This window comes from Musa acuminata, chromosome BXJ3-1 (assembly GCF_036884655.1).
Source record: "Musa acuminata AAA Group cultivar baxijiao chromosome BXJ3-1, Cavendish_Baxijiao_AAA, whole genome shotgun sequence".
Classification (NCBI taxonomy): Eukaryota; Viridiplantae; Streptophyta; class Magnoliopsida; order Zingiberales; family Musaceae; genus Musa; species Musa acuminata.
The window spans coordinates 1736056-1762983 of NC_088349.1; the positions used below are offsets into that span (position 1 = coordinate 1736056).

At 37.4% G+C, this 26928-nt stretch overlaps 1 protein-coding gene across 3 annotated transcripts; it reads left to right on the forward strand.

Moving 5' to 3' along the window:
- The first annotated feature begins 839 nt into the window (after window positions 1–839).
- On the forward strand, window positions 840–26693 carry LOC135628205 (helicase-like transcription factor CHR28). 3 transcript variants are annotated; one of them, XM_065134759.1, is made up of 12 exons: window positions 840–1195; window positions 7603–7681; window positions 7822–8229; window positions 8335–9278; window positions 13567–13638; window positions 13739–13816; window positions 14556–15429; window positions 16160–16290; window positions 16676–16897; window positions 17354–17941; window positions 18037–18246; window positions 26187–26693. In XM_065134759.1, the coding sequence occupies exons 1-12, from the start codon at window positions 1052–1054 to the stop codon at window positions 26289–26291; spliced, it is 3855 nt and encodes a 1284-aa protein (XP_064990831.1). In that variant the 5' UTR covers window positions 840–1051; the 3' UTR covers window positions 26292–26693. The 3 variants fall into 3 exon arrangements, with proteins under 3 accessions (XP_064990831.1, XP_064990830.1, XP_064990833.1); XM_065134758.1 differs by having other exon boundaries at window positions 7822–9278; XM_065134761.1 differs by lacking the exons at window positions 840–1195; window positions 7603–7681 and having other exon boundaries at window positions 8118–8255.
- Window positions 26694–26928: the final 235 nt, after the last annotated feature.

Below are 26928 nucleotides of genomic sequence, written 5' to 3' on the forward strand. Positions count from 1 at the left end.
GGATTCTCAATATAATTTATTTGATACTTAATTATTATATTTTCATTATTGATTGATTGTACTTTCACATCAAATTGTTATCGGGAATAAATATTTTTTTTTAACTTAAAAATATTTAATATATAAAATCTTAAATTATTTGTAACATTCTTATTAACGCAATAAAAATTAAAAATATCTTATTATGAGTAAAATCTAAGATAGATTAAGCACAAGTGACTTCACAGCATCAACCAGCTTAACAGATTAATATTAAGTGCTTAAAAAATAATGATTCTGACTACAATAAAAACATATTTTTTTAATTATTTTTGTCAATTGTTAATATTTGAAATGACTAACCTGATAGTAATTTATCCACTAAATTAATAAAAAGATTTTGACTGATCATAGCAAGTGGAAAAGAAAATACAGCTTTACTTTGAAGAGGCATACATGCAAATTTGCTAACAAATTAACATTAGTTGAGATAATGTTCGCTTTATAGGAGTATGGGAGAAAGAATAATTCTGTCAATAGTTAATATCTACCCAAATGCTAAAGCCGGAGTGGTTGGATTCGTGACTCAGATTCAAGCTTAGCCCAACACCACAGCGAATCAACACGTCACTCGGGTGTTCCGATCCTGGTTCCCCCGGTTACCCAACGACCCACCCGAACCCGGAGCAAAGCAGCGGTGGCCCCGCTGGTCTCTACGATCGGGTACAGCTCAACGGGTACGCCGAGGGCCGGTCTGTTGTGGGTTCGTGACCCGGTCTTTGAAATCCGAGTCGCTAAGCGCTTTCCTCTTTGACTAGTAATATATTGTTAACCAAAGCTAATCCTGCTCTCGTCGGTTCCCTTTGAAGTCACCCCCTTTCTCTCCATTCTTTCTCCTATATAAAATGCGGCAGGGACACATCCGAGCCCTCGATTCCTGCCTAGTTTCTCCCCTCCTTTCCGTCTCCCTTCTTCGTCGTCTTCTCTTGTATTATTGAGGGGCAGAGTCGAATCGACGACGACGACGACGACGACGCCCCGGTTCTCGGAATTAGGGTTTGGGACGACGCCGATGGCCGATGCGCCGGGGAATTCGTTCGACACTTTTGACGCCGACAACGCCTTCCTCTTAGATGACAACCTCTCCATCAGCGTCGACGGCCTCTATGCCATCCTCGATGAGCAGCCCGTTCTCCCGCCCGACGACCAGTCCCAGGCAAAATTCCCCTTTCCCCCCTTTGAATTACGGCCTCTGCGTGTGAGATTTTGGTTCCTGCTTTTTAGTAACCTGCGTGTGTCACCGATGGGATCTTGATGTTCTCGATCGGGGATCAGCTGCTTTGCCTAGTGTATAGATGAACTAAGGGAACAGGACTGGTCTATGTATTATCAGCGTGAAAAAGAGCATCTGTGATTGTAATAGGTTCGTGTTGTTCTATCTGGAACACGTGGAACCGTATGGTGATTAGTTGCTGCAATTGACCCCTTGACGAGGTCTCTTTGTAGCTGAAAGAAAGGGCCATTGATGGAGGTCATGCCCTTGTCTTAGTTTTGAATCCTGCGATGATCAATTTGTGACAAGGTTCTACTGCGATTTTTCCTCTTTCTCGACTAAAACTGCTTGGAACACTAGGATTTGCTATTAAAGACCTGCGCTTCTTTTACAGTTTGACTGTCAGCATCTCAATAGGTATTCATAACTTAGCTATGAACTTTAAGCAATTTCCCATCAGCATGTAGCTCGGATAATTGAGATGCAAGGAGTCATTAGTTTTTATCTATCAACAATGCTTTATCGATTATGAGGTCTGGGCCACTAAGAAAAGGCATACTAAAAGTTTATGTTACATTTGATGAAAATGTTAAGATGGATGTGTGGAATTATTAAGCAATATAGGAAAATAATGTTTTCATTTGCAGTTAGGTTTAGTCTCGGTAGAGAATAAAATGAGAAAGAATACTTTAGGATGGTACAAACAGAAGATAGTGTTGTAGTTAGAATAGGTGAAATGATTCTATTAATGGTGCGAGAAGAGGCAGAGGAAGATCCACAAAGATAAGACTTTGGTTTATTTTTTACGGATCTTAATGGCTTAAAAAGTCCCATGTAACCAACCCCAAATATTTAAGACCTTATGACTTTATTGTGGTCGTTATTATTGGATTAGTGTCTAAACCTCTTGCTGGGTACAATCCTCCTTTAGAAGTCAGAAATTTCGCATATTTTGACCATCATAAATTTGGACTTGCATCGAAATGCTCTTCACTCTTGTCTCGTTTCCATTCATACAGATGAAATACATGACCCCCAGATTTAGAGTATCCTACTTTCACCAGTGCTATACACTAATAAATTAATAATTTATAGATGACATTCAAGATATTATCAGTATTTTTGGTTGAATTGGAGTCTTTTGAATAGTTTAACAATAGTTCTATGAATTTATACTTTGAGGGGAATTGTTGATATTAGTAAATAGGTGTGTTTTGACCAATATATACTATTTTTCAGACTTATTTTATACAGGGCCTTAGATACGAGTTTCATACTATATCCAGTAACCTATTGGACCAACACAATACTGGTATATTGGACGATACATTGACCTGTATCACCTAGTATCATTGAATAAAATACTTCGATACCAACACATATAACTCCACACCGGTACTTGGTTTGATAGGTAACTACTGATTGGTACATATCAGTCTCATGGATATTTGATTTCTTGAGTTTATGAAGTTTTTTCCTAGAACATTTAGGGACTAAAAGAAGGCATACTTTTTTCAAATGTTTCCTATGCTGATTCATGTTTTTTGCATGATAACTTTTTAAGGTGTTGCAATTAAATAAAAATCCGGAAGGTCTCTTAAGGTTAAACTCTTAGGTTTAAATTTTTGGTTATGAATCATATTTTTGTATTAGTAGTAGCTTCATGTAGCCTTCTAGTTGATCTCAAGGGTTTTAAGGAGAGAATTTGTCTTCTTCATATCTACAAGATAGAGGAACATGGTTGTCATTATCGCTTTTCATTTGTGTCAACTGTCAGAGTGATAGGTTGCTTGAGCAAAACTTTATTCACACCATCTTATTACTTTTTTTCAAAAAGAAAAAAGGGCATCTCATCTCATGTCTTGCCCGTTGCAGACAAACATTGCTATAAAAAAAAATCAAGAGAGAAAGGAGAGTAACAAAAGAACGGAAATGCCAAACAACTATTCTGAATGTAGAACTAGTTCCCCTGGAAAAAAAAGAGAATTTTATGTTGAATATTGATAACCAGAAAGAAAAACTCTTAGAATATGTTTGATAAATATTCATGGGACTTTGGTCAGGTCAAACATGAAGCACCAATATCATCTTCTTCAACTACTAGTTATATTCTCTTTTTTTTTTAGAGAAATTTGTATGATGTTGTTATGGTCCATATTGACATAGAAGAATGGACATAATGTGACGATTATAGTAAAGTATTCCACTGTCCACACTATTTTATGTGGTCTTCCAACAGTTTATTCTTTTGACTGTGCAACACTTATTTTTTCATGAATATGAATTCTTTTAACCACGCACAGCTCAGTATCCTCATCACATAGACACTATTTTTTGCATGTTTTCTAATTGCCTATCATTTGATCCAGAAAATACGGCTGCCCTCACAAATCCTGAAAAATTTTTATTTCCAATCTGGAGGATATGTGACAACTGCACAAAATTCCTGATGCTTTCTTCACTCTATCCATCTCACTCCAACTCTATCTAGTTCTTGTTAACTGCTCAACTGAGTAATGTATCTAAGACATCTAAATTTTTTGCATACGTATCTCTTATTATTGTCTGTTCTAGATATATTTTGGATTCTTCTTTTGACATTAAACTTACAGCTCATATATCTAGTCAACCCTTAGTTTCTAAGTTTGTCTCCATAATTCAAGAATTAGTCCCAATTGAACTCTTATCAATCAAATCATTATCATTGACAAGTAACCTGACATGGAACTTTATGGACACAAACTTTATATTATTAACTCTTATCTATCAAATCATTATTCTGAATATGGCTAGTTATAAACACATCTATGGTGTATATATATTATATATTATGGAAACAATTATGAAATATGAATCATAGCAGGTAAATATATTTTTTTAGTAACAACTAATATATACATTATCCAGAAGGCCTAAAATTTTTCAGCTTATGATTTTGGAGATAGTGGAAGGCCCTACTATCTGCTGCTGTAATGAGACAACTTTTGAATCCTACCTGGCATTGGTTGTTCTTGTCCTCATTTGAAAGCGTTGGAATTCTAGAGAGGGGAAACTGTTAATCCTGTTCGTATTCAAAAGCTTTTTGGAGAGTTGTTTATACCGTTTAGATTCAAATGCATTTGAAGTATGGATTGGAGAAGGGATGAAGCGCAGAATACAAGAAAAGAGGAGCTAAAGAGAGAGAGAAGGAAAGATTTTTTTTTTAAATGGAGGAGCAAAAATTGAAGGAAAAATAATTAAAAGAAAAGAAAAAGTGGGCAGAAAAGAGAAGTAAAAGGGAAAAACTGTTATTGAAAATAATTTAAAATTTTTAAGCTGCTTTTAGCTTTTAAGCAATATTAAAAGTTAACACTATTTTAAAGTATATTGAAAGCACAATATTATCCTGTAGTTGTAATCAGCTAATCTTAACTTAAAGAGAGAACTACTATTGGATGCTATATAATATCTGGCTTGACATTTTGTACTGAAATCCAAGCAAATCTTTTTCCTCTTTTGAAGTCAATAAATTAGTTGGAATTGGCTGAATATGATTGACTCCAACTGAGTCTGATTGGTTTTGGCTACTTTCAATCAATTTCTAATGATATTAATATTGGTTTGTTTGGAATTGCTATATAAACAAACTATGAGATGCTTTTCTTTTATTGAAGTATGAAAGTTTAAAGGAATTCCAAGTAGCATAATGCTAAATTATGAACGCAGTGCATCTGGCAGGGGCATTAGGCTGCTTGTGCTATGTGTAGACTCCAGTTTGCCACTTTTTTTTCTGGTTCTATGTGAAAGATATCTGTTTTGAGGAATGATAATGGAAGTTTGTATATTGCTATTGTATTTATAGTTATATTCATAGGGAAATTTCAATTTTCATCTCATCCATGTGTTTTTGCTACAAGGCCTCCCTTATCAAGAATTACAATGAGAACCTTATGTTTTCCTAACTTGTTATTTCCACCCCTTGTGGTAAACATTCATTAGCCAAAGGGGTATGCTTGTCAAATTTATTCTTTTGACTACTTGAATGTTTTCAATTGGACTTTGAATGACAAAAATGCCTTTTCATGTAACAAATACAAATAGAACAAGAATGCTTTATGATAAATACAATAGGATCTTCATCCTATGATAGAATTCTTTTTAGTCCTTTCTTCTATCTCCTCTATTCCTTTCCCTTGTTTTTGTGGAGGACAATGTTCAGTTCATTTCTGTGGTGAGAGGTGTCTTTCTTGTGTCTAGCGATGGTGGTTGTAGGAATTGTTTTTAGGATTTATTTTATAACAGGATGTATTTAATATTTGTTTTCTTACAGTGGTAAACTCGAGTGCATTTCAATAACTTTTCTGCTTGTCTTAGTTAAATTTAGTGATTAGGTAAGTCTCTATCATTTGTGATAACATCTGGGGGCAGTATATGATTAGTCTAAAGAGTATGGGGTTTTCATGTCATTTCCAATGAGGGATGGTTTGTATCCTAACTTTTTGGATGTCATTTCCAATAAAAGGAAGGTTTTTATTTTAATTTTGCCTAATCTCTCATCTCAAAACTTGCTTTTATCAAGTAAAAGATAAAAGAGGGTAATCTACGTAACCTGATAAGTTGGAAGCTTGGAAATCCAACAACTTTCAAGAGAATTAGTGGAAGATAAAAGGAACAAAAGAAAGAGAAACAAGATATCTAGTCGGACTGCGAGTCTGGGGTAACAATGTAACATTACTTTTGTGTGGCTGCATCTTGCTCTCAAACACTAGCATGATATCTAGTCAGACTGCGAGTCTGGGGTCAGCTAGATGTCTGATTTCACCTGCTACTAGTCTATTGGAATCTATCTACAACTCCTGTTGTACCTTGCAGATTATCTATTGGTGAAATCCTAGTTCAAATTAAATAATAAGAAATTTTAAATTAATAATGATTTAAAAAGCGTTAGGCGTCAAGGTCCAAAAACGTCTGAGGCGCTAGGCGCTCACCCAAGCGAAGCGTGGCGCAAAAATATAAAAATATATAATATAATTAATATATATAATTATTTAAATAAAAATATGATATTTAATTAAAAAATCTTACAAAATCATAATATCACATTAACAAAAAAATCTCAAAATTCAAAATAATGACAATAATTTTAAATAAATAAAAATTAGGAGTATTAAAATCAAAATAATATATTATTAATCTAATAAATAAAAAAATATTGTTACTAGTATACAGTTAATAGTATACTGTTAATATACTGTTAACAGTATACTATCGAGTCGATGTGAGAAGAGGTAGCAGCGAGCAGCGGGAGTGGGAGACGCGAGCGGCGACAGTGGCAGCGACAGCGGTAGCAGCGAGAAGCGGGAGCGGCGAGCAACGACAGTGGCAGCAACAGCGGTAGCAACGAGCAGCGGGAGCGACGAGCGGTGATAGTGACAATGGCAGCGGTAGCAACGAGCAGCGGCTACAGTGGCAGCAGCAGTGACAAGCAGGGTTAGGGTTGGGAAGTCGCGAGAGGAAGGCTGATATCGGTGTTTTAGTTGGTTCGATTGAACCAACTAAAGCACCGGAGACCGAACCAGACCTAAAACGCTGGTTCGGTCGCCTGGTTTAACCCGAGCGCTCGCCCGAAGCGCCCAATGCCTGGGCTCAGGTGAGCGCCCAGGCGATGCCTCTTTGAAGCGCATCGCCTGGAAATGAAGCGAGGCGCTCGGGCCTCGCCTCGCCTCGCCTCGCCTCGCCCGAGCGCCTAGGCAAGCACCCGAGTGCCTATTGAAATCACTGTAAACTAATATGATGAATAAAAGATTCAGACACATTAGATTATGACGAAATCCTAGTTCAAAGTTTCAAATAGTATTCATGAAAGGCAACTAAATTTTAAACAATCGAATATTATGCATTTGTTAAATAATTTAATAGAATGTGACTTTTTAATCACAACTCAGTTGACTTATACCTCAAGCTTGTTTAAGACACAAGTATCTGTAGACTGAAAAGCTCCATTCTCAAAGCATTGAAACAATGTAAAGAAGCAAATGCAAATTGATCTTAGTTATAAGTTATAACTATGTTTATCAATGCTAGATACAACATACACTCAAATATTGACCTAATTAGTCTTGGTTTGACTTGTTCAAGCTGAACCAAACTGGTATTAATTGCACATATTTACATACTATCTTAAGATAGTCCTTTTAGGTACCTAAGATATTTAATTCGGTGATTCGTAATGATCTCATCTCTATAAAACCTTAGAAATTTCATTGAATATAATCCTTATTGAGCTTGTGTTACTTCTTTTGTTTACATGGTAGTAGTTATTTTTTAAAAAAATTTGATAGACACTAATTTCTTTGAGATGTAATATACAGGTTACTTTAGAATGTTTAGACAAAAGCAAGCTAGCTGGTGGCCCAGCAAATCCTGATAATGCCTTTCAGCCTCATGCTGGTACTTCTGTTGTACACACTTGTGTTAATATATTTTGGTGGAAAATAACATCATGTACATGAATTATTCCTGTTAAGTCAATACAGAGTCCATGCATGACAAATCTCTTTCTTCTCTTTTTCTCTTAATGCTATGTTTAGGTCTGTTAGAACCTTCAGCTCGTAGGGAGTTCAATGAAAGACTTGGTTATCAATGGGGTCCATCAAATGTTATGGGTGTATCAGGTTGTAAAAAAGAAATGAATTTAGGAATTTCTTTTGGATCTGAAGGAAGCTTTGACTGTCACTTTTTTCCAATGAGTGGTGATACAATGAATTTGGTTGGAAGCTCCTATGACAGTTTGACGGGTAGCAACTTCGACAATCAACAACTTCAGTGCTTACAAAATTGTAGCTTCGATGATGCTGAAGAAACAGACCTTAATTTCTCCAAATATGCTGACTTTGGGCATGATTTGCACTTGGACAATGACCAAAAGGACATTGATCAGATGAGAGCTGAGAATTCATTGCAGAACAGGGTCATAAAGCATGAATATTATGCAGATGGTATGTCATCGTTCATGCACTGCAAGGTGGAACAGCATTCCCAATGTAATTTTGCACACACTAGGAATATTTTGGCTGATAATATTTCTAGTTTTTGTTTTGCAGATTCATCGCATAATATGATAAATGAAAAGTCTGGTTTAACTGATGGTAAGCGCTTTGATGACAGAAGAGCCACTGGGAAAGAATCTCTGTTGGAGGAAAAAAGTCTCTGTCCTTATTCGTCTATGGATCTTGATTCAACTTTCCTAAATATGATTAATTCTAAGTCAAATACTACTGAGACAACCAATATCATGTACAATGCTTGTGGCAGTGGCTCTTTGTTATATGGAGAGTCTCCTACCAATGGTTCCATAAATGGCTTAGGGAACACATGGTTGCCTCATTTGTCACATCAAAATGAAGTAATAGTTCAGAGGAAGTATGAAAAATATGGCCGACATCCAATCCAAAGTTCATCTAGAAGCAGTGCAGTGGAGTTGGACACAGGATTGGAATCAGTTGGGTCCTTGTTGCAAGACTTCCCAGTGGCGGACAGTGATGAACCACTGCCAGACACTTGTGCTGAGCAGTGCCATCTAGATGATTTTAGTCTCAAGAGTGAATCTAGTATAGATTCTTCTCCGCTACCATCTAGTAGAAATTCTACCTCTGATGATGCCCATGTGTTTGTTATTGATGAATCAGAAGAATGGGTCCCTGATTCTTTGACAAATCCACACAACAATTGGCAAAAAACACTAACAAAGATTGAAAGAGATCAGGTGCATGAATCTCATTATAAACAACACAATGGTCCCAATCAAAGTAATGATGATGCTCCGAAAAGGAATTTCATGACAAGCTGCATAAGTGTGGATGATGATGCTGACATATGTATTCTTGATGATATCAGCAATTCTGCCCGCCCATTCCTACCACCAGTGAATGTAAAAAGTCATCCTATGTTAGAGCACTCTGGATTTGTTGAGACATGTCAGCCTAGATATATAGGGATGAAGCTCAAGGCAAATGATGAGAGATCGACTTTTCGGCTGGCGTTGCAGGTTTCATGATGCCTTTCCTTTGCTAATAATTGATTCATGAATACCCAGCATATTAGTATTGGACACGTATATTGTCACGCAATATGTTTTAAATATCTTTCTTAGATTCTAGATATATTTCTTTTGGTTTAAGAACTTTCAATTTGACACAAGGAACTTTATTGTGAATATTCACTAAGAATATTGTCTTAATGATTGTTTGAGTGATAAGCTAAGTTTTAAGGACATGATGCTATTTCTATTTTAAAATTGAGATATTCCAATCTTTTATTGTTCTCTAAGTAATTATTGCTCCAGTATTTTGTAGTTGTCGTTTCTTCGGTACTTTTCATATGATTGAGGGCCACATTGTCAAAATGACATTTGTAAGTTGTATATCATTGCTTCAGGTATTGCTCGCATGCCCTTTTTCACTAATGTGTGCTCAATTCCATATGATTTGTTGGATTTATTTTTTAGTTTGGAGATTGATAGAGAAATTGTTGATTCATTGGCTGACGAAAATTGATGTCTTAGTTTTGAATTTTGTGAAGCCAAAGTGTAAATGAAAACTACTATGAGACCTCTGATGGTGTATGCTTTTATGTTGCTTGGTCTCTTGGCCTACCATGTTTATTGTATTGACTCGTTGATATTTATTGTTAGAGGGCAGACCTTGGTACAAGGTTGCTCTGTTGCGACCTGAAGACCAGGGTTCAAATCTTGGAAATAACTCTATGTTTAAGGCTTTGTACATTGGCCCTCTCTGGATCTCGCATTGGCTGAAGCTTTGTATGCTGGGTTTATCATTCTTTTTACTCCACTCATCCATTTGGATGTTTTTATCTTAGCAACACTAATCTTTTGTGCATGTTGTTTCTCAATCCCCTAACATCCAATTCTATAAAGCCTGAGTGACCTTACAACCAAGGTTTAAAATTTCATGATGGAACCCATACTGATCATTACTTGGACTGGTTGGATCGCGTACGTATCGACATAGTGACATATTGACATGCTGACTCTACTCGGATCTTGCATTGGCGGAAGCCTTATATGCTGGGTTTTACATTCTTTTTACTCTGCTCATCCACATAGATATTTTGATCTCAGCCACACTAATCTTTTGTGTGTGTTGTTTGTCAATCCCCTAACATCCCACCAATAAAGTAATATGGTGACAATTGTAATCTGATCATCCTTAACAACCTCTATGGTAGGAGACACCAAAAAGGATGATCGTGGTAAGTACATACGACTTGGCAGGATTACTGTGCTAGAACTACTATTGTTGTTGTTCTACTGGTGTTTAACGCTATATGACGCATCCAACTCCTTTAAAAATGACCAACTATCACAGTGAAACTGTTGGCCATGAGATTCATTTTGGTGGAAATACTGCAAATGGGTACTTCCTGACTCCTGTAGCCATCAACTACCTTATCTTTTCCTGTATCCTTGCAACCATAAACAAACTGCATGTATCTTCTTCAGTCCATGCTCCACCTGTCTGTGTCTTTGTAGTGGGAACTAGAGAATCTTCCCTCTGGCCACCATTGTCAGTAGATGCATTGTTGTTCACATGAAATGAGGGGTTTTTGGGTTAAAAAGGGGAAAAGAGCAAGGTATACAGTTTCGAATAATACCGTTCGGTATGGGCGGTACGTATCGGTCCTACCGGAAACCGGTACACGGACCACTCGCTATCGGTCGGTATTTTTTATTTTATATATATATATATATATATATATATATATAGAGAGAGAGAGAGAGAGAGAGAGAGAGAGAGAGAGAGGCGACGTCGCCTCGTTTTTCTGTGGCGTTGCCCCGCCTGGGGAGAAGAGAGGTGATGTTGTACATTGTTTTATATATATATATATATACCGTTCGGTATAAAGTACCATACTGACAAAAGGTTGAAACTTTGGTACGGTATGATATTTCAATCCTTGGAAAAGAGAACCTTAACTGGTTTCTTTTGGATCCAAAAGTCAAGCAATGAGGTTGTTCCTTGGTTCATGCTCAGTAGCATTAAAATTGATTGGACTGGTCAATTTAGCCTGGTCCATGTGCCAGTTCATAGGTGGACTGATGAATGCCGTATGGGACATACTGGTCCATTTGAAATTTCAATGTTTGTCTGTCATATATATCAAGGAACAAGGTCTCACTTGGATCCATATGTACTGGCAGTAAATCAGAATGCAGACCATCTCTTTATGGATGGTACCATCAATTTTTTCTCAGTAAAATGCTTCTTGGTTGGCCCCCCCCCCCCACCACAATCACCAATGCCATGTTCAATGCATTTACCTTAATGTCCATATCTCTCAAAGTCACATTTACCTTTCATAATGTGGTCACTGCTTCTTCTCAAGTTGTGATACACCATCTAGTTACGTGGGTGTTTCTATGTTCTAAGTATGTATAACCAAATGATTTTTTTATTATTACCTTTTCGAGGAAAACTAGAGAGGTCAATTTAGATATGGATCTAACTGACGTTCTTGTCTATTCAATTTGATTACTTGCGTATGATATAGTTATCCACCCCAAGGTTTTAACTGTTGATTGACCAGTTTTGGCAAATGATGAAATGGTGCACAACCATGATATCCGAGATACTGAGCATCATATACAGATTTGTGCTGTCCAATGTGACTGGATAAGAATAAAAATGGTACTTAACTTGTTGTTCCTTTACCTGTGCTTGGCTGGACTCGTAAGCACCAGTTAGTTTGTATATTAAATCATGATCTTCTCAGTGATTTCAATAGGCGCTCGGGCGCTCGCCTAGGCGCTCGGGCGAGGCGAGGCGAGGCCCGAGCGCCTCGCTTCATGTCCAAGCGCCTCGCTTCAACGAGGCGTCGCCTAGGCGCTCGCCCGAGCCTAGGCGCAAACCAGGCGACCGAACCAGTGTTTTACGTCTGGTTCGGTCTCCGGTGCTTTAGTTGGTTCAATCGAACCAACTAAATCACCGATAGGCTCCCTCTCACGATTTCCTCGACTTCCCCAACCCTAACACTCGCGATTTTGCCGTCGAGATTTCTTCTCCGTTGTCGTTGCTCTCTGCTGCCGCTGCCACTGTCGCTACTCGCCACTGCCACAATCGTCGCTCATCGTTGTTGTCGCCGCTCGCAGCTCCCGCTCCCGCTCCCGCTCCCACTCCCACACCCGCTGCCGCTCGTAGCTCCCGCTCACGCTATCGCTCGCCGCTCTCGCTCCCGCTGTCGTTGCCTTAGCAGCCTCGGTCTTCTCACACTCTTATCACTATACTGTTAACAGTATATTAACAGTTAACTATATACTAATAATAGCATTTTTATTTATTAGATTAATAATATATTATTTTGATTTTAATATTATTAATTTTTATTTATTTAAAATTATTGTTAGGTTTCAGAATAAATGGCAAGTGTACAGAGCAACTCAATAGATTTGATGTAAAATTTTATTATTTTAATTTTTGAGACTTTTTATTAATATGACATTGTGATTTTGTATTCGATTTTCTGAATTTAATAGCATATTTTTTATTTAAATAATTATATTAATTATATTATATATTTTTATATTTTAGCGTCTCGGGCGTTTTTGGACCTTGGCGCCTTTTGGCGCCTAGCGCTTTTTAAATCACTGGATCTTCTATATATATATTTAGATGACATGTTATGCAAGTGTGATTCAGTGAAGGGCTTTTGATAGATTAGTTGCATAATCATCAAGCATATTTCCTTTTGAATGATGGTAAGTAACATACATAAGGTTGCTTCATTTCCAAGTGGTTCCATCATGGATTCAAGGTTGCAAAAGAAGATATCTGATCTGCCTAACCATTGTCTATCAGTACATAGTTGGGAGCCTCCTGGAACTGTACTTGCTCTTCTTTTATATATATATATATATATATATATATATATATATATATATATATATATATATATATATATATATATATATATATATATATATATATATATATATATATATATAAGACGATACATAGTCTAGCGACCTTGCACTTTAGTTCTATGTCATTGTGATACTCTTGTTCTAAGGCTGTTCAGATTAAAAAGGTGGAATTATTTTCATCTTACTGGTGAGGCTTATGTACTTCAGTGGCAGGCATGCATTGACATTGCAGTTTTTCTTAAATTTTATCACAATCTTTATCTTGTTGCCTTCTATATATGATGTGTGGCTCTATTTGCTGTTTGCACTGAAGTAATCTTTTATCTGATTTTTATGTGATAGCTGCTTTTTATATATATGTACTGCCATGATATGCTTGGCTTGTGTTGCATGACAGGATCTTTCTCAGCCAAAATCTGAGGCTAGCCCTCCTGAGGGAGTGTTGGCAGTTCCTTTATTGAGACACCAGGTTTGATTGGATTCTTTTAGTTAATGTTTTCTGTGGTTAAGGCACTTGCTGTTGGTTTCTTTTCCCCATTGATGGCCTGAAAGGAGCATTTTTGTTACAGCGAATAGCTTTATCTTGGATGGTACACAAGGAAACTTTTGGTCCACACTGCTCTGGTGGGATACTTGCAGATGATCAGGTCCATGTAGCCCTTTGCTGGTTCCTATCTTATTTAATAATCGTAAAATCATATTCCAACGTATCATACAACAACAATAAAGCTGAATAGTTTCAATCATTTGAGATTGGCTACATGAATCTTTGCCTCCATTGGTATTTATAAAGAGTAATAACTTTAGTTAACTTAGAGTATTTCAATTTATATTTCTAATTTCTATTAGTCTTTTTTTATCGTCTTCTATTTCTTCTTGTACTACTAATAATAATCATTTTAGATCTCCTAACTATAGATCTCCTTAACACATGACTATATATTCATAAACAATTTCTTTTTTATCTTTTCTAGTAAGTCCACACATCAATCTTTTTATTTTCATCTCAGAAACATAAACTTTTTGTATATATTATCTTTTAACTGTCCAATACTCAGATCCATAAAGTATTTTATTAGTCTAACAACTATCTTATAATATTTTTCTCTTAATCTTAAGGGTAATCGATGATCTCACAAAACTCCTTCACAATTTTAATCATTCTATTTTTATTCTATGGATAATATCTTCATCAATTGTTCAATCTTATTGAATAATTGGTCGTTAATTTCATTTGAATTCTCATCAAATAAAATAATATCATCAGCAAAATAACATACATCAGGAAGGTAGGTTTGTCATCTTTTACCAATGTGATATAGGTAAGGGTCAAATCACATTTGGTATCCAAGAAATAATCTCATTTGAAATGTGTTTATGTTTCAGGGACTAGGTAAAACAATATCTACAATAGCACTAATCTTGATGGAGAGATCTCCACCACCTAAATCATCTTCTTCTATGGGTAAACAAGATAGGCTTGAGGCTTTGAATCTGGATGATGATGATGATGATGGTAATGACAGACCAAAGCAGCCCCGGATATCAAGTCTTTCAGAGGTCACTGGATCCAAGAGAAAGGAGAACTCTGTGGTTACTGTAATGAGTAGGCCTGCAGCTGGAACTTTGGTTGTTTGTCCTACAAGTGTTCTTCGACAATGGGCTGAGGAACTAAAAACTAGAGTCACCAGCAGGGCTAACCTGTCCTTTTTAGTATATCATGGAAGTAATAGAACGAAGGATCCCCATGAACTCACACAATATGATGTTGTACTAACAACATATGCAATTGTAAGCATGGAAGTCCCCAAGCAGCCACTTGGTGGTAAAGATGATGAGGAGAAAGGAAAACCTGAGAGTCTGATGGGCCACATGTCTGATAAAAAAAGGAAGGGTTCTCCAAACTCCATGAAAAAATGTACCCAGAGTGCATTGCTCGAGTCTGCTGCTCGACCTCTTGCAAGAGTTGGGTGGTTCAGGGTAATTTTGGATGAAGCTCAAAGCATTAAGAATTACAGGACTCAAGTTGCAAGGGCATGTTGGGGTCTGCGGGCTAAGAGAAGGTGGTGCTTGTCTGGGACCCCCATACAGAATGCAGTTGATGACCTCTATAGCTATTTCCGGTTTCTAAGATATGATCCATTTGCTACTTATAAAACTTTTTGTTCCATGATAAAGATTCCAATAAGCCGGAATCCAACAAATGGCTACAAAAAGCTTCAAGCTGTTCTGAAGACCGTAATGCTACGTCGCACTAAAGGTGACTTCAATTCTTATTATTGCAGTGGTTTTGAATTGACATTACTGATGGATGCCCTTTCCATTGATTCGTTGAAGAACTATGAAGATTTCAGTTTTTCCTTTTTGTATGAGTTTGTTGAGATTTATATTGCTTTTTGTTTTTTATTTTCTCAATGAGAACCTTTTCCCATATATCTACTGTTCCCAGGAAAAAGGAATTAAGGTGTGATTAGCCCCCCCTGGATATCTTATTAGGCTTTAGGTGGCCTCAGTGGCATGTGCATGTGTGTGTTTAGGCTGTGTGCCCTAGTGTGTGTCCAAGTAAATTAGGTCAGCATACAAATCTTCTATGGATCACACACCAATTACTTCCCTGCAGTAACTAGTGGAATTGCCACTTATTAAAAATTCCAAATGTGATCATACATTCCCTTGTTATTCTTCAATACGATATGGACGAATAAGCTATTCTAAGTTGTTAGTTCGATAGGAGATGAGTATATTTGATAAGATCTGTAAATCAAGATCCTTTTTTGGACTTCATGGTTCTGTACATACTTGATTAAGGAGGATTCCTCTCCACTTCCAACTGTAGGAAATCTTCTGGATGTTTTTGACCATGAGAATGGCTTGATTCTAAATCTTGGTTTATTTATCAAGCACATTTTTTCTAATCATACAATTCTTTCTTTTACTTCTGTATTTACTGCTTAGCAACAACTGCATATTCATCATGATTTCGTTTTCAGGCAGTATGATTGATGGTAAGCCTATTATTACCTTGCCAACGAAGACTATCACTTTGAAGAAGGTGGAATTCTCAGAGGAGGAACGGACTTTCTACACTAATCTAGAAGCTGAATCTCGTGAGCAGTTTAAGGTACATTCTCACGTTTTTAAATTTCTCTCGTTGTTGCTTTTGCATTACTTATTGTCATTAAGATCACTTATGGTGAATATTATTTTTGAAATAATTATTGTTGTTACCTTATCTTTAAGGTTATCTGCGACAACGAATCTTGTTCTTGATTTTTTTTTGTTAATTTAGTCGACATGCTCTTGAATTGAAGATAATCCCAAATTTGCATTAGTCAAGCTTACTATATCTGAATGTTCAACTATGGTGGGAATATATTATCTTTCTTTGTAAAGCATAGGATCCTGTTTATAGTCTTTCTTCACAATTTAGATTTTCGCAATAGTAGCTTGTGTTCTTGGATATGTGTTGGAGCTTCAAGTTTAAACTTTCGCTTTTGCATTGTCAGGTTTATGCAAATGAGGGAACTGTCAAACAAAACTATGTGAATATTTTGTTAATGCTCTTACGGCTTAGGCAGGCTTGTGATCATCGCCTTTTGGTAAATGGATATGATTCTAATTCTGTCAGGAGGTCTTCCATTGAAATGGTTAGAAAACTTCCTAATGAGGAACAGAAGTATCTGTTGAGTTGTTTGGAAGCGTGCTTGGCAATTTGTACAATCTGTAATGTAAGTATTTTTTTTCACTTGTGGTCCATCAAAATATATATTTTCAGTATCCATTAGAATCTTCATATAACTGTACGTTTGTTTGGGTCTTGATTTCATAATATTACTTGTAGTCTATTTTCTCATCTAATAACTGAAATTTTCTCTAGATCAGGTAAACAGAACCTCTAAACTACTGTACTGCTTATATATTCTTTCAGTAACTTCAGTGAATAATGCAAGATAACCATATTAATGTATTTGCTAACCAAAAAACTAGTCCAAATTTTTATCGGGAATAGTATTTTAGATTTTGATATTTCTTGTTATCAACACATCCAAATATACTATAATTGTTTTGTCACTATATTTTGAATTCTTTTGTTCTACTTTCTGTTGTTCACGTGACAATGAGCTTATTAGTTGGCGGTACAATATTGATGAGCCTATTTAATTAAGATTATATGATGTTTATAGGATCCACCTGAAGATGCGGTTGTTACTATATGTGGGCACGTTTTCTGCAACCAGTGTATTTCTGAGCATCTTAACGGGGATGACAACATCTGCCCTTCAGCTGACTGCAAAGTTCGATTAGGTGTTGCTTCGGTATTTTCCAGAAACACATTAGTAAGTTCTATATGTGAATTACCTGTTGAGGAATGTTGTTCTAGTGGTTGTGGCTCTGCAATGGTACATGCAGCTGAAACCAGTGGAAATAGGTTATCTTCTTATTCTTCTAAAGTAAAAGCAGCTGTTGAGATTTTGCAATCACTGCCTAAATCTCAATGTTCTCTTCCGAACTGCAACCTTGAGAAACTTATTGAAGAAACTGATGGCTCCTTGCAAAATCAGATATGTTCTGTTGACACAGATGACAGAAAGAGTTCCAATCAAAATTGTCATACATCTGAAAAGGCCATTGTCTTCTCTCAGTGGACAAGAATGTTGGATTTATTGGAAGTTCCATTAAAAGATTCATGTATACAGTACAGGAGACTTGATGGGACAATGTCTGTTGCTGCTAGGGAGAGAGCAATCAAAGACTTCAACATGCTTCCGGAGGTCTGCCATGAATCTTTGAGTCACAATATTCTTTTGTCAACAATCTAAACCTTTTTTCTTCTTTCGTATGCTGTATTTAAGATACTTTGTTACAGGTTACTGTAATGATTATGTCTCTGAAAGCCGCAAGTCTTGGTCTGAATTTGGTGGTAGCCTGTCATGTTCTTCTTCTAGACTTATGGTGGAATCCTACTACTGAGGACCAGGCAATTGATAGAGCACACAGAATTGGCCAGACTCGTCCTGTGACTGTTTCACGCTTGACAGTGAAGGACACAGTGGAAGACCGCATCTTGGCTCTCCAGGTACCATATCAGGCTGTTGAGTACTTTAATTCCTTCCTATACTTATATTTTCTTGTCACAAAATATCTATGGTTATGTTGTTCTAAAGAGGTTATGTTTCTTCAACAGAAGTTTCATATAGCTGAGCAAGTGCTTGACTTGAAATGTGCATTCTTTGGTCCGCAGAACATGATGCTATTAGTTTGTTAGAAGTAACTTTTCGCCCTTTTTTTTTGCATTCTGGTAGAGTGACCTCTTGTGAAAAATAGTTGCTAGTTCAATGTTCAAAATAACTGATTTTGGTCCTGGCCATCCCTGAGTGTTTTGGATTTAGCTGTCTATGTGGCTTTAAATAGTCTGCTCACTATTTCGGCAATTCGACCAGGTAAACCAATTGTGTTGGTGACTGGCTGCAATCTCAGTACTAGGATAAGACAGCCAAACCTCTGCTTAAAAGCTATCCATTGGATTGGCCTCTCTTAAGAGTCCCAAGAGCTTGGGAGGACAGTCTCCTTGTAAAATCTATGTGCCTCTATGTGGAAGTACCAAAAAATTAACCAATTAGTCTTGAGCAATGATAAACCTGCAGTCCAAAAAAGGGACTCTGCTTGTAGAAGTGGAAGGTTCATACTCTGAACAAATGCCCATAATAGCACTCCCAACCCCCTGACAGTAAAGGACAAACCAGGGTGAAATAACTACCATAATCTCCGCCAGAAGGAGCAAGAGGAATGATGGGATCTTGAAAAACAAGTCTGTTCTTTATGCAAAATATTTTCATAAAATATTCATGTGGCTTCAACAATAGCAGAGCTTCAACATGTTTGGCTTGAGCTTGAATAAGTCTTATTTGAATGCTTATTTTATGCATATGGTCCAAGATGTCTTAAAAAATATAAAAAAGGAAAGCTTAACATATTTAATTTTAGCCATTAATAGGATATTTTCTAATTGGGTAAACTCCAACTAAAACCAGACAGTTTCTTCCAAAACAACTGGAACTCCTGAGAAGAAATTGTTGAAATTTCCAGTTGTTTTTATGTATTTCAGTTGAATTGATTGTACCTTTCTTGAAGCAGTTTATTCATATAAACATCAATCTCAATCAAACATAGTATATTTAGATAAAATTGAGGTAAACAGTTCCTGTCTTGCTGAATTAATTCCTCAACAATTCACAGTTGATAGGAGGAAGAGCAAGAAATAAATAAAGAGGGTAGATGAATATGGCAGAGAGAATTCCATAGTGGAAAAAAAAATCCTTATTGAAATCTGTGCAAATAACAGTGAAACAGAACCAAGTCCCAGTAAGTAAAATCCTTATCAAAATTTTGCCCTTTTTAACAGAAAAACTCTAAGATCCAGGCATTCAATAATTTTCTATGGCATCAGAGTTCAACATGGTAGATGGTCCTTTGCTAACAGCCTGATTAGCTTCTCTAGTAACATGATTTATATTATGCATTACATCTTTAAATAACAGTCAAACATACCCAAGCTCCAGTAAGTAAGATCCTTATCCAAATTTTGCATTCTATTCTTTTATTAACGGAACAGTTTTATTAACTAAGATCCAGGCATTCAATAATTTTCTATGGATTTGAGTTCAAAATGGTAGCTGGTCCTTTGTTAACAACCTGATTAGCTTCTCTAGAACATGATTTATATTAGGCATTACATTTTCAAAAAGTTGCAAAATCAAATACGTTGTATGTAGTTTTTCAAGACAAAGTGTTAGAACTCTAGCTAGGAGAGTCCTAATTAAGAGGGACATTCATGTAAAACTTACCTAAGCCGACCCCTATTAAAGAGGTGAAGAGACCGGCTAGGGTTAGGAGGTTGTTTCTTAGAGAAGAATTAGGAATTGTAAAGGAATATGAGTCTTGAGTAGGAGTCATATTAGGAGTTGGTTAGAAGTAAGAGTCTTGAGTAGGAGTCCTATTAGGAGTTAGGGTTTAGAAGCCCTATAAATAGTCATGTATTCCTCCTCTTTTCATAAGGAATAGATGAATATTTTCTGCAGCCTTTGAGCAGCAACTTGGAGGGAGGAACCCCTATAGAGTTCCAAGGAGGCCGATCCCCTAAAGAGATCAACCCCAAGTTTAGAATCTGCAAGGGTTCTAACACCTGGTATCAGAGCAGCGTTCTTGGCATCTCACTGCCCTTCCACAGCCATCCATCAGCCCTCCACAGTCACCCAAAGCAATTCCCACAATTGCTTAAAAGATCGTCGCTAAATTCCGCTATCATCTCCACCACCGCAGATCATCCTTTGATCTCCTCGTGAATTGCAATAGGTTCTGATTTCCTACCTTACTACTGCTGCAATTTAGTTATCCTTATTTGAAAAAAAAAAAAAAAAATTGTTCCTATATTACTGCATAAACTTTTCGTCACAAAGTTTTCATCTCTACGACGAAAGATACATTGCAGAATTCCAGCTGCATAGCACTGTCTGTTTGATCTTGCTACTGTGTTTTTTCTATCCAAATTTCTACGAAATTTTTATGATATCTTTGGCACTTCCTAACAGCAGATATCCCTTTAGTTTTATAAAAAAATTCTCAATATAAACCATTGATCTTTTACATCTAATCTGTTATACTTAAAAATCTGCATTGTAAAATTTCAGTCGCGTAGCACTGTTTGTTTGATCTTGATACAACGTTTTTTCTATCCAAATTTCTACGAAATTTTTATGATAGCTTTGACACATCCTAACAGTATATTTTCCTTTAGTTTCGTCAAAAATTCTTAATATAAACTACTGATCTTTTACGTCCAATCTGCTATACTTAAAAATCTATGTTGCAGAAAATTTCAGCCGCATATTGTTGCTTTAACTCATCTATTTGCAATCTTTTTTGAATGAAATTTCTTATACACTTCATAGATCATCTTGACTTCCATCTAAGATTGATCTATTGAGGAATTCATCTCTAAAAACAATTTTATGTTGCTGCAAGTTTTTGTCGTAAACTGCTGAAATTTTTCGACGAGAATTCTGCTATCGCAACTTGCACCAATTTTCTTGCTGTTACTGTCGAAATTTTCTTGATTAAATTGGACATTCTTGCTATCGTATAAACTGAGATATTGCTGTCAATTCCCTCCTCAAATCTCTCGAGTTTTTGGTGGAAATTTTATCGAGAAACTATTGTTTCTTCGACGACAATTCTGCTCTTACAAGATAACACAATTCTACAGCAAACTTCCACTGATTTCTATCAAACCTTTGCTGCCATCTATCATAGATCTAAAACTTTCATCCACAGCTCTAAAACTCCACTAAACCACACCCTCAAACTATACTCAAAACAACCACAAAACGAGCCTAAACTGCAACCTACATCCATCAATCCACCAACCCTTTCGACTATCATTTCTCTCAACCTATACATGAACCCAACAACAAAAGAGAGATCTTAACATCATAGATTTGGAGGCATATACTATGACATCTAAGGAGACAATCAATGCTAAATTCGAAGCTTTGGAGGCATGAATGGAGGATAAGATTTGGACGCTCTTTACCGAACTCAGATTAGGCCGACCACTAAGCCCGAAGAAATCATATCAAGGAGAGAGCTTTACCCAATCGCACCAAGCCTGAAGAGATGACTTCCAAGGAAGTGAAGGCTCTATGACCGACCCCAACTATCCATGCATGAGGGTGGACTTCCCTAGATGGGAAGAAGGAGACCCGATTGGTTGGATCTCACGCGCGGAGTGATATTTTCGGTACCACAAAACCGCGGATGCATCTATGGTGAAAATTGCAGTTATACATCTTGAAGGGGATGTTATACAGTGGTTTGATTAGTTTGAACATACTTATGGAGTCCTTTCATGGCAATAATTCGAAGAAGGACTGCTGATCCGCTTCGAACCAACCGATTACGAGAACATTGACGAACAACTAGCAAAGATCCGACAAACCTCCACCATTCAAGAGTACCAAATCAGGTTTGAAAGGTTAACTAATCAAACTCGTGATTGGTCTCAAAAACAGCTATTGGGGACCTTTATTGAGGGCTTGAAGCCGGAGATCCGGAGAGACGTTAAAGCGCGACAACCGTACACGCTTATGGCAGCCATCTTTTTCGCACGACATCAAGAGGAGCGATTGAACCATGAAGCTCGGAGGACTAGGGTCACTCCTCAACCAGTAATACTGAAGCATTCAGCCCCCCTACTATCGACCGAGTCCCTACACCAAAAAGGTTGATAAGAGAAGAGCTTCGGGAGCGATATGCAAAGGGGTTATGTTGGCATTGCGACGAGCCGTGGAGTCGTGAGCATCGCTGTAGTAAAGGGAGACTTCTTATGATTGAACCAGTGGAAGAAGAGGTCATTGAACATCCAGAAGAGAGCCTCGAACATGAAGAAGATGCAGAAGAAGAGCCACAACCGACCGAAATTACGGTACATGCACTAGCTGGCTACTCAAACTCGCAAACGATGAAAGTTGGAGGCCTTCTCAAACAACAACCGATCACTGTTCTCATCGACACGAGCAGTACTAATAACTTCCTAAACAGTAAGGTTGTTGTCCAGATGGCCTTACCTATCGAGAATTGCAGCAGGTTTGACGTTAAGGTCACCGACGGACGGATTTTGAAGTATGATCATAGGCGCCCGCGAGTGAAACTGTTGCTGCAGGACCAATAGATAATTGTATATTTCTTCCTCCTCCCTCTTGATGATCATGAGGCCATGCTCAGAATTAAATGGTTGACGACATTAGGTGATGTTTCTTGGAATTTTATGCAATTAATTATGAAATTTTACAGTAAGGAGAAACAGGTGATATTGCACAGGAATTGTGGGGGCGACTTAATGACGATTTGCACACAACAAATGGAGAAGGTTTTGCATAAAGTATGCAGTGGCTTTTTGGTACAACTTGAGCAGCAAACTAAGGGAGAGCCAATAGAATTTGAAGATCCAAACCTACTTCCTTTGTTTGCTGAATTTTCAGATATATTTGACGAACCGCACAACCTACCTCTTATTCGTCGGCATGATCATTATATAACGATTCTTCCAAGCAAACCTCCAGCAAATACTCGGCCATATCAGTATCTATATCTCCAAAAGGATGAAATAGAAAGGATTGTAAACGAGATGCTCGAAACAGGAGTTATTCGGCCAAGTTGCAGTCTCTACTCTTCACCGGTGCTACTTGTACGCAAGGACGGAACATGGCGAATATGCGTTGATTACCGAGCTCTCAATGGCATAACCATCAAGGATAAATACCCTATTCCAGTAGTAGATGAATTGCTAGATGAAAGGAAACACAAATCTTCAGAAAGCTGGACCTTCGATCCGGGTATCATCAAATACGAGTGTGTGAAAAAGGCATATCGAAAATCGCCTTTCGAACACACAACGGCCACTATGAATTTTTGTTTTCTGCAACAAAAGATGGAATATCTTGGGCATATCATATCAGAGGAAGGTGTGATGGTGGACCCCTCCAAAATAGAAGCAATGCAGAACTGGCCGACCCCGAGGAACATAAAATTGCTACATGGATTTCTTGGTTTAACAGGCTACAACCGCAAGTTTATGAAGAACTATGAAAAGATCAGTGCACCACTCACTCCTCTACTGAAAAATGATACCTTCCAATGGTCGGACAGAGCCTCCGCTGCCTTCAACAAACTTAAGGCAGCCATGACGACGATGCCAGTGCTAGTGCTACCAGATTTCAACCGACCCTTCATCATTGAGGCTGATGCATCTAGAGTCAAAATTGGAGACGTTCTCATGCAAGATGGTCGACCACTCACATACACTAGCAAGGCATTGTCTCCCTCCCATCGAAACATGTCAACATATGATAAGGAGATGCTCGCCATTGTGCACGCAGCAACGAGGTGGAGATCGTACTTGATCGGGCGATGCTTTCAAATCAAGACCGGTCATAAAAGCCTAAAATATTTCTTGGAGCAAAAGATATCTTCCCCCACACAGCAAAAATGGGTAACAAAACTTCTTAGATTTGATTATGAAATAACTTACAAAAAGGGGAAAGAGAATGTTGTTGCAGATGCGCTTTCGCTGCTACCCAAGCAAGCTAAATTTTCGGTCGATTCACTTCCGAACAGCGACTTCCTTGAGGATATTAAGATGGAATGGTAGGAAGATTCGGAGACCAGCAAGATCATAAAAAAATTGAAGGAAGCACCAAGCTCCGTGGCTCATTACAATCAGGACTCAAAAGAATTACACAATAAGGGGCGCATTGTGCTTGTGACAAATTCTACTTGCACCTTCACGAGCAGATTTTGGACAAAGTTATTCCATATACATGGTACTAAATTAAAAAGGAGTACGGCATATCACCCACAAACTGACAGCCAGACGAAAGTTGTAAATAAGTGCTTGGAGACAGTCTAAAGCTACCCACCAAATATGACTACCCAAGGAGAACTCCAAACCCGGCCAAGTGCCATTATTGATCGACGGATCGTGATTCGACGACAACGACCCACTACTGAAGTGCTAATACAGTGGGCGAACCTACCAATAGAAGATGCCACTTGGGAGAACTATAACGACTTGAAGATCAAATTCCGAAATTCATGAATCGTCAGCCTCGAGGACAAGGCTGATTTGAAGAGGGCGGGTCTGTTAGGACTCTAGTTAGGAGAGTCCTAATTGAAAGGGACATTCATTTAAAACGTACCTAAGCCGACCCCTATTATAGAGATGAAGAGGCCGTCTAGGGTTAGGAGGTTGTTTCTTAGAGAAGAATTAGGAGTTGTAAAGGAATATGAGTCTTGAGTAGGAGTCCTATTAGGAGTTGGTTAGAAGTAGGAGTCTTGAGTAGGAGTCTTATTAGGAGTTAGGGTTTAGAAGCCCTATAAATAGCCATATATTCATCCTCTTTTCGTAAGGAATATATGAATATTTTCTGCAGCCTTTGAGCAGCAACTTTGAGGGAGGAACCCCTATAGAGTTCCAAGGAGGCCGATCCCCTAAAGAGATCAACCCCAAGTTTAGAATCTGCAAGGGTTCTAATACAAAGGTAATTCTGGTTAATGTTTGAGGCCTGTTGCTTTATTATTGGCAACCCTGACCATGCTTTCTAAATTTTTCACTGGTCTATTGGTTCTCAGTTTGAGCTCATTTTCTTGGTCAATTGTTGTTTTGAGCTAGTTTTGGCCTACTGCCCATCCACACCCATTATTTTATGCAAAGTTGAGATTTCCGTTGGTCCATTAGAACTAACTGATGTTGGGTAAGAACCTTCAAACAGTAAAATATCATGTATCACTTGTGACTTTTTTTGTTACTCTTCCCAGAATGAGTTTCTCTTATGATCTGCATACAAAGCCCTAAAGGAAACAAAACAAAGAAAAAGTGAAACAAGAAAATGCATTAACATTTAGATCTTTTGAAGCCTTGAAGTAGTTTCAGAAAATCAGGTTATCACAGTTCTTCTTTCCAGTGTGAACCTATTGAATCAATTGTCTCAAGCTGTCAATGTTATTGATTCTTACTGAGATCAGAATCGGATTCGCCTTCCAATCCAAAAATTATTCTAAGTTGACCTCTTATAGTAATATTGGCTGTTTTATTAATTTTAAATGCACCATTTCCCAGTAAAAGTTTGCTCGGCAGATTAGGTCTTTAACTGATTTTTATGGATACAAGAATGTGTTTTATGGAGAAGAAAATTTCAAACTCAATGTTGGCATGTACAGGGACTAATTTATTAGAAGACATACTTGAGAATCATTTCTTATCAAAATGATCTGCTTCTAGTGTTGGCCCTTTGATACTTGTGATCCAATAAGTTGATGGTTTGAAGGTATCTGAGTTTGTTGTTATGTATTAGACCTAATTTGTAGGGTAGATGTGAGAATCAGGATTTAACTCTTGCCCATAATAGCTTCTTCCTTCACTACTATATGCTTGTGCTAATGTGATAGATTATTTGTTTACAGGAAAAGAAAAGGGAGATGGTTGCTTCCGCATTTGGAGAAGATGAATCTAGTGCTGGCCAAACTCGCTTGACATTGGAGGACCTAAATTATCTGTTCAGGGTCTAGCCTCGCTCTTGATTCCTTCACACACAGTTTTGGTCACTGGCTAACCTAATATCCCCCAGATATCAACCACTTCTACATTTGGTTCTCTTAGTTATATACACTCATCTTAATAGGTGCTCTGGTTGCTTGGAGATACACCTGATAGGAAGGGTACTAACCAGCATATTTGTGAGTAGCGATTCTAGAGTTTGCACAGTTTTCTTTTCCTCATTTTTCGTTTTTTATGTTAAGCATGGTGCCATTACACGGTTAAGTTATGTTACACAAATCATAGAAAAGGATGTCAAAAATTCTATTGAACTCGTCATCATTGTTGTCATTTGTAAATCTCTTAGTGCCTATATTGTTCTGAAAATAATTTAATGGATACATTTGTCTTAAAATATCTCACAGTTTTGTTCTCCTGGTTTTTGTTGTGGATGTGGGATATGTTTTATGGTTTGTGTCTCTCTGCATCCGCTGGCTGTTAGTCTTGGAATCTTTGCAGTGCTTAACTAGTGTTCTGAACTGAAGGAAGGCGTATTACCACGAGTTTTAACTGTTTTTGGACTCTTTTGACTAGCTCATGGTGTCTCGCTCTGCTGTTGTGTTGACAAATTGATGTAGCAGTTCGTGTATTCGTGAGGATGAATCTTTT

Bases quoted from the DNA above. Each gene is read 5' to 3' on its own strand.
- LOC135628205 (XM_065134758.1), top strand. From the start codon at position 1,052: ATGGCCGATGCGCCGGGGAATTCGTTCGACACTTTTGACGCCGACAAC. The intron at 1,196-7,602 runs GCAAAATTCCCC...TGTAATATACAG, and splicing joins CGCCCGACGACCAGTCCCAG to GTTACTTTAGAATGTTTAGA. The intron at 9,279-13,566 runs GTTTCATGATGC...GTTGCATGACAG, and splicing joins CTTTTCGGCTGGCGTTGCAG to GATCTTTCTCAGCCAAAATC.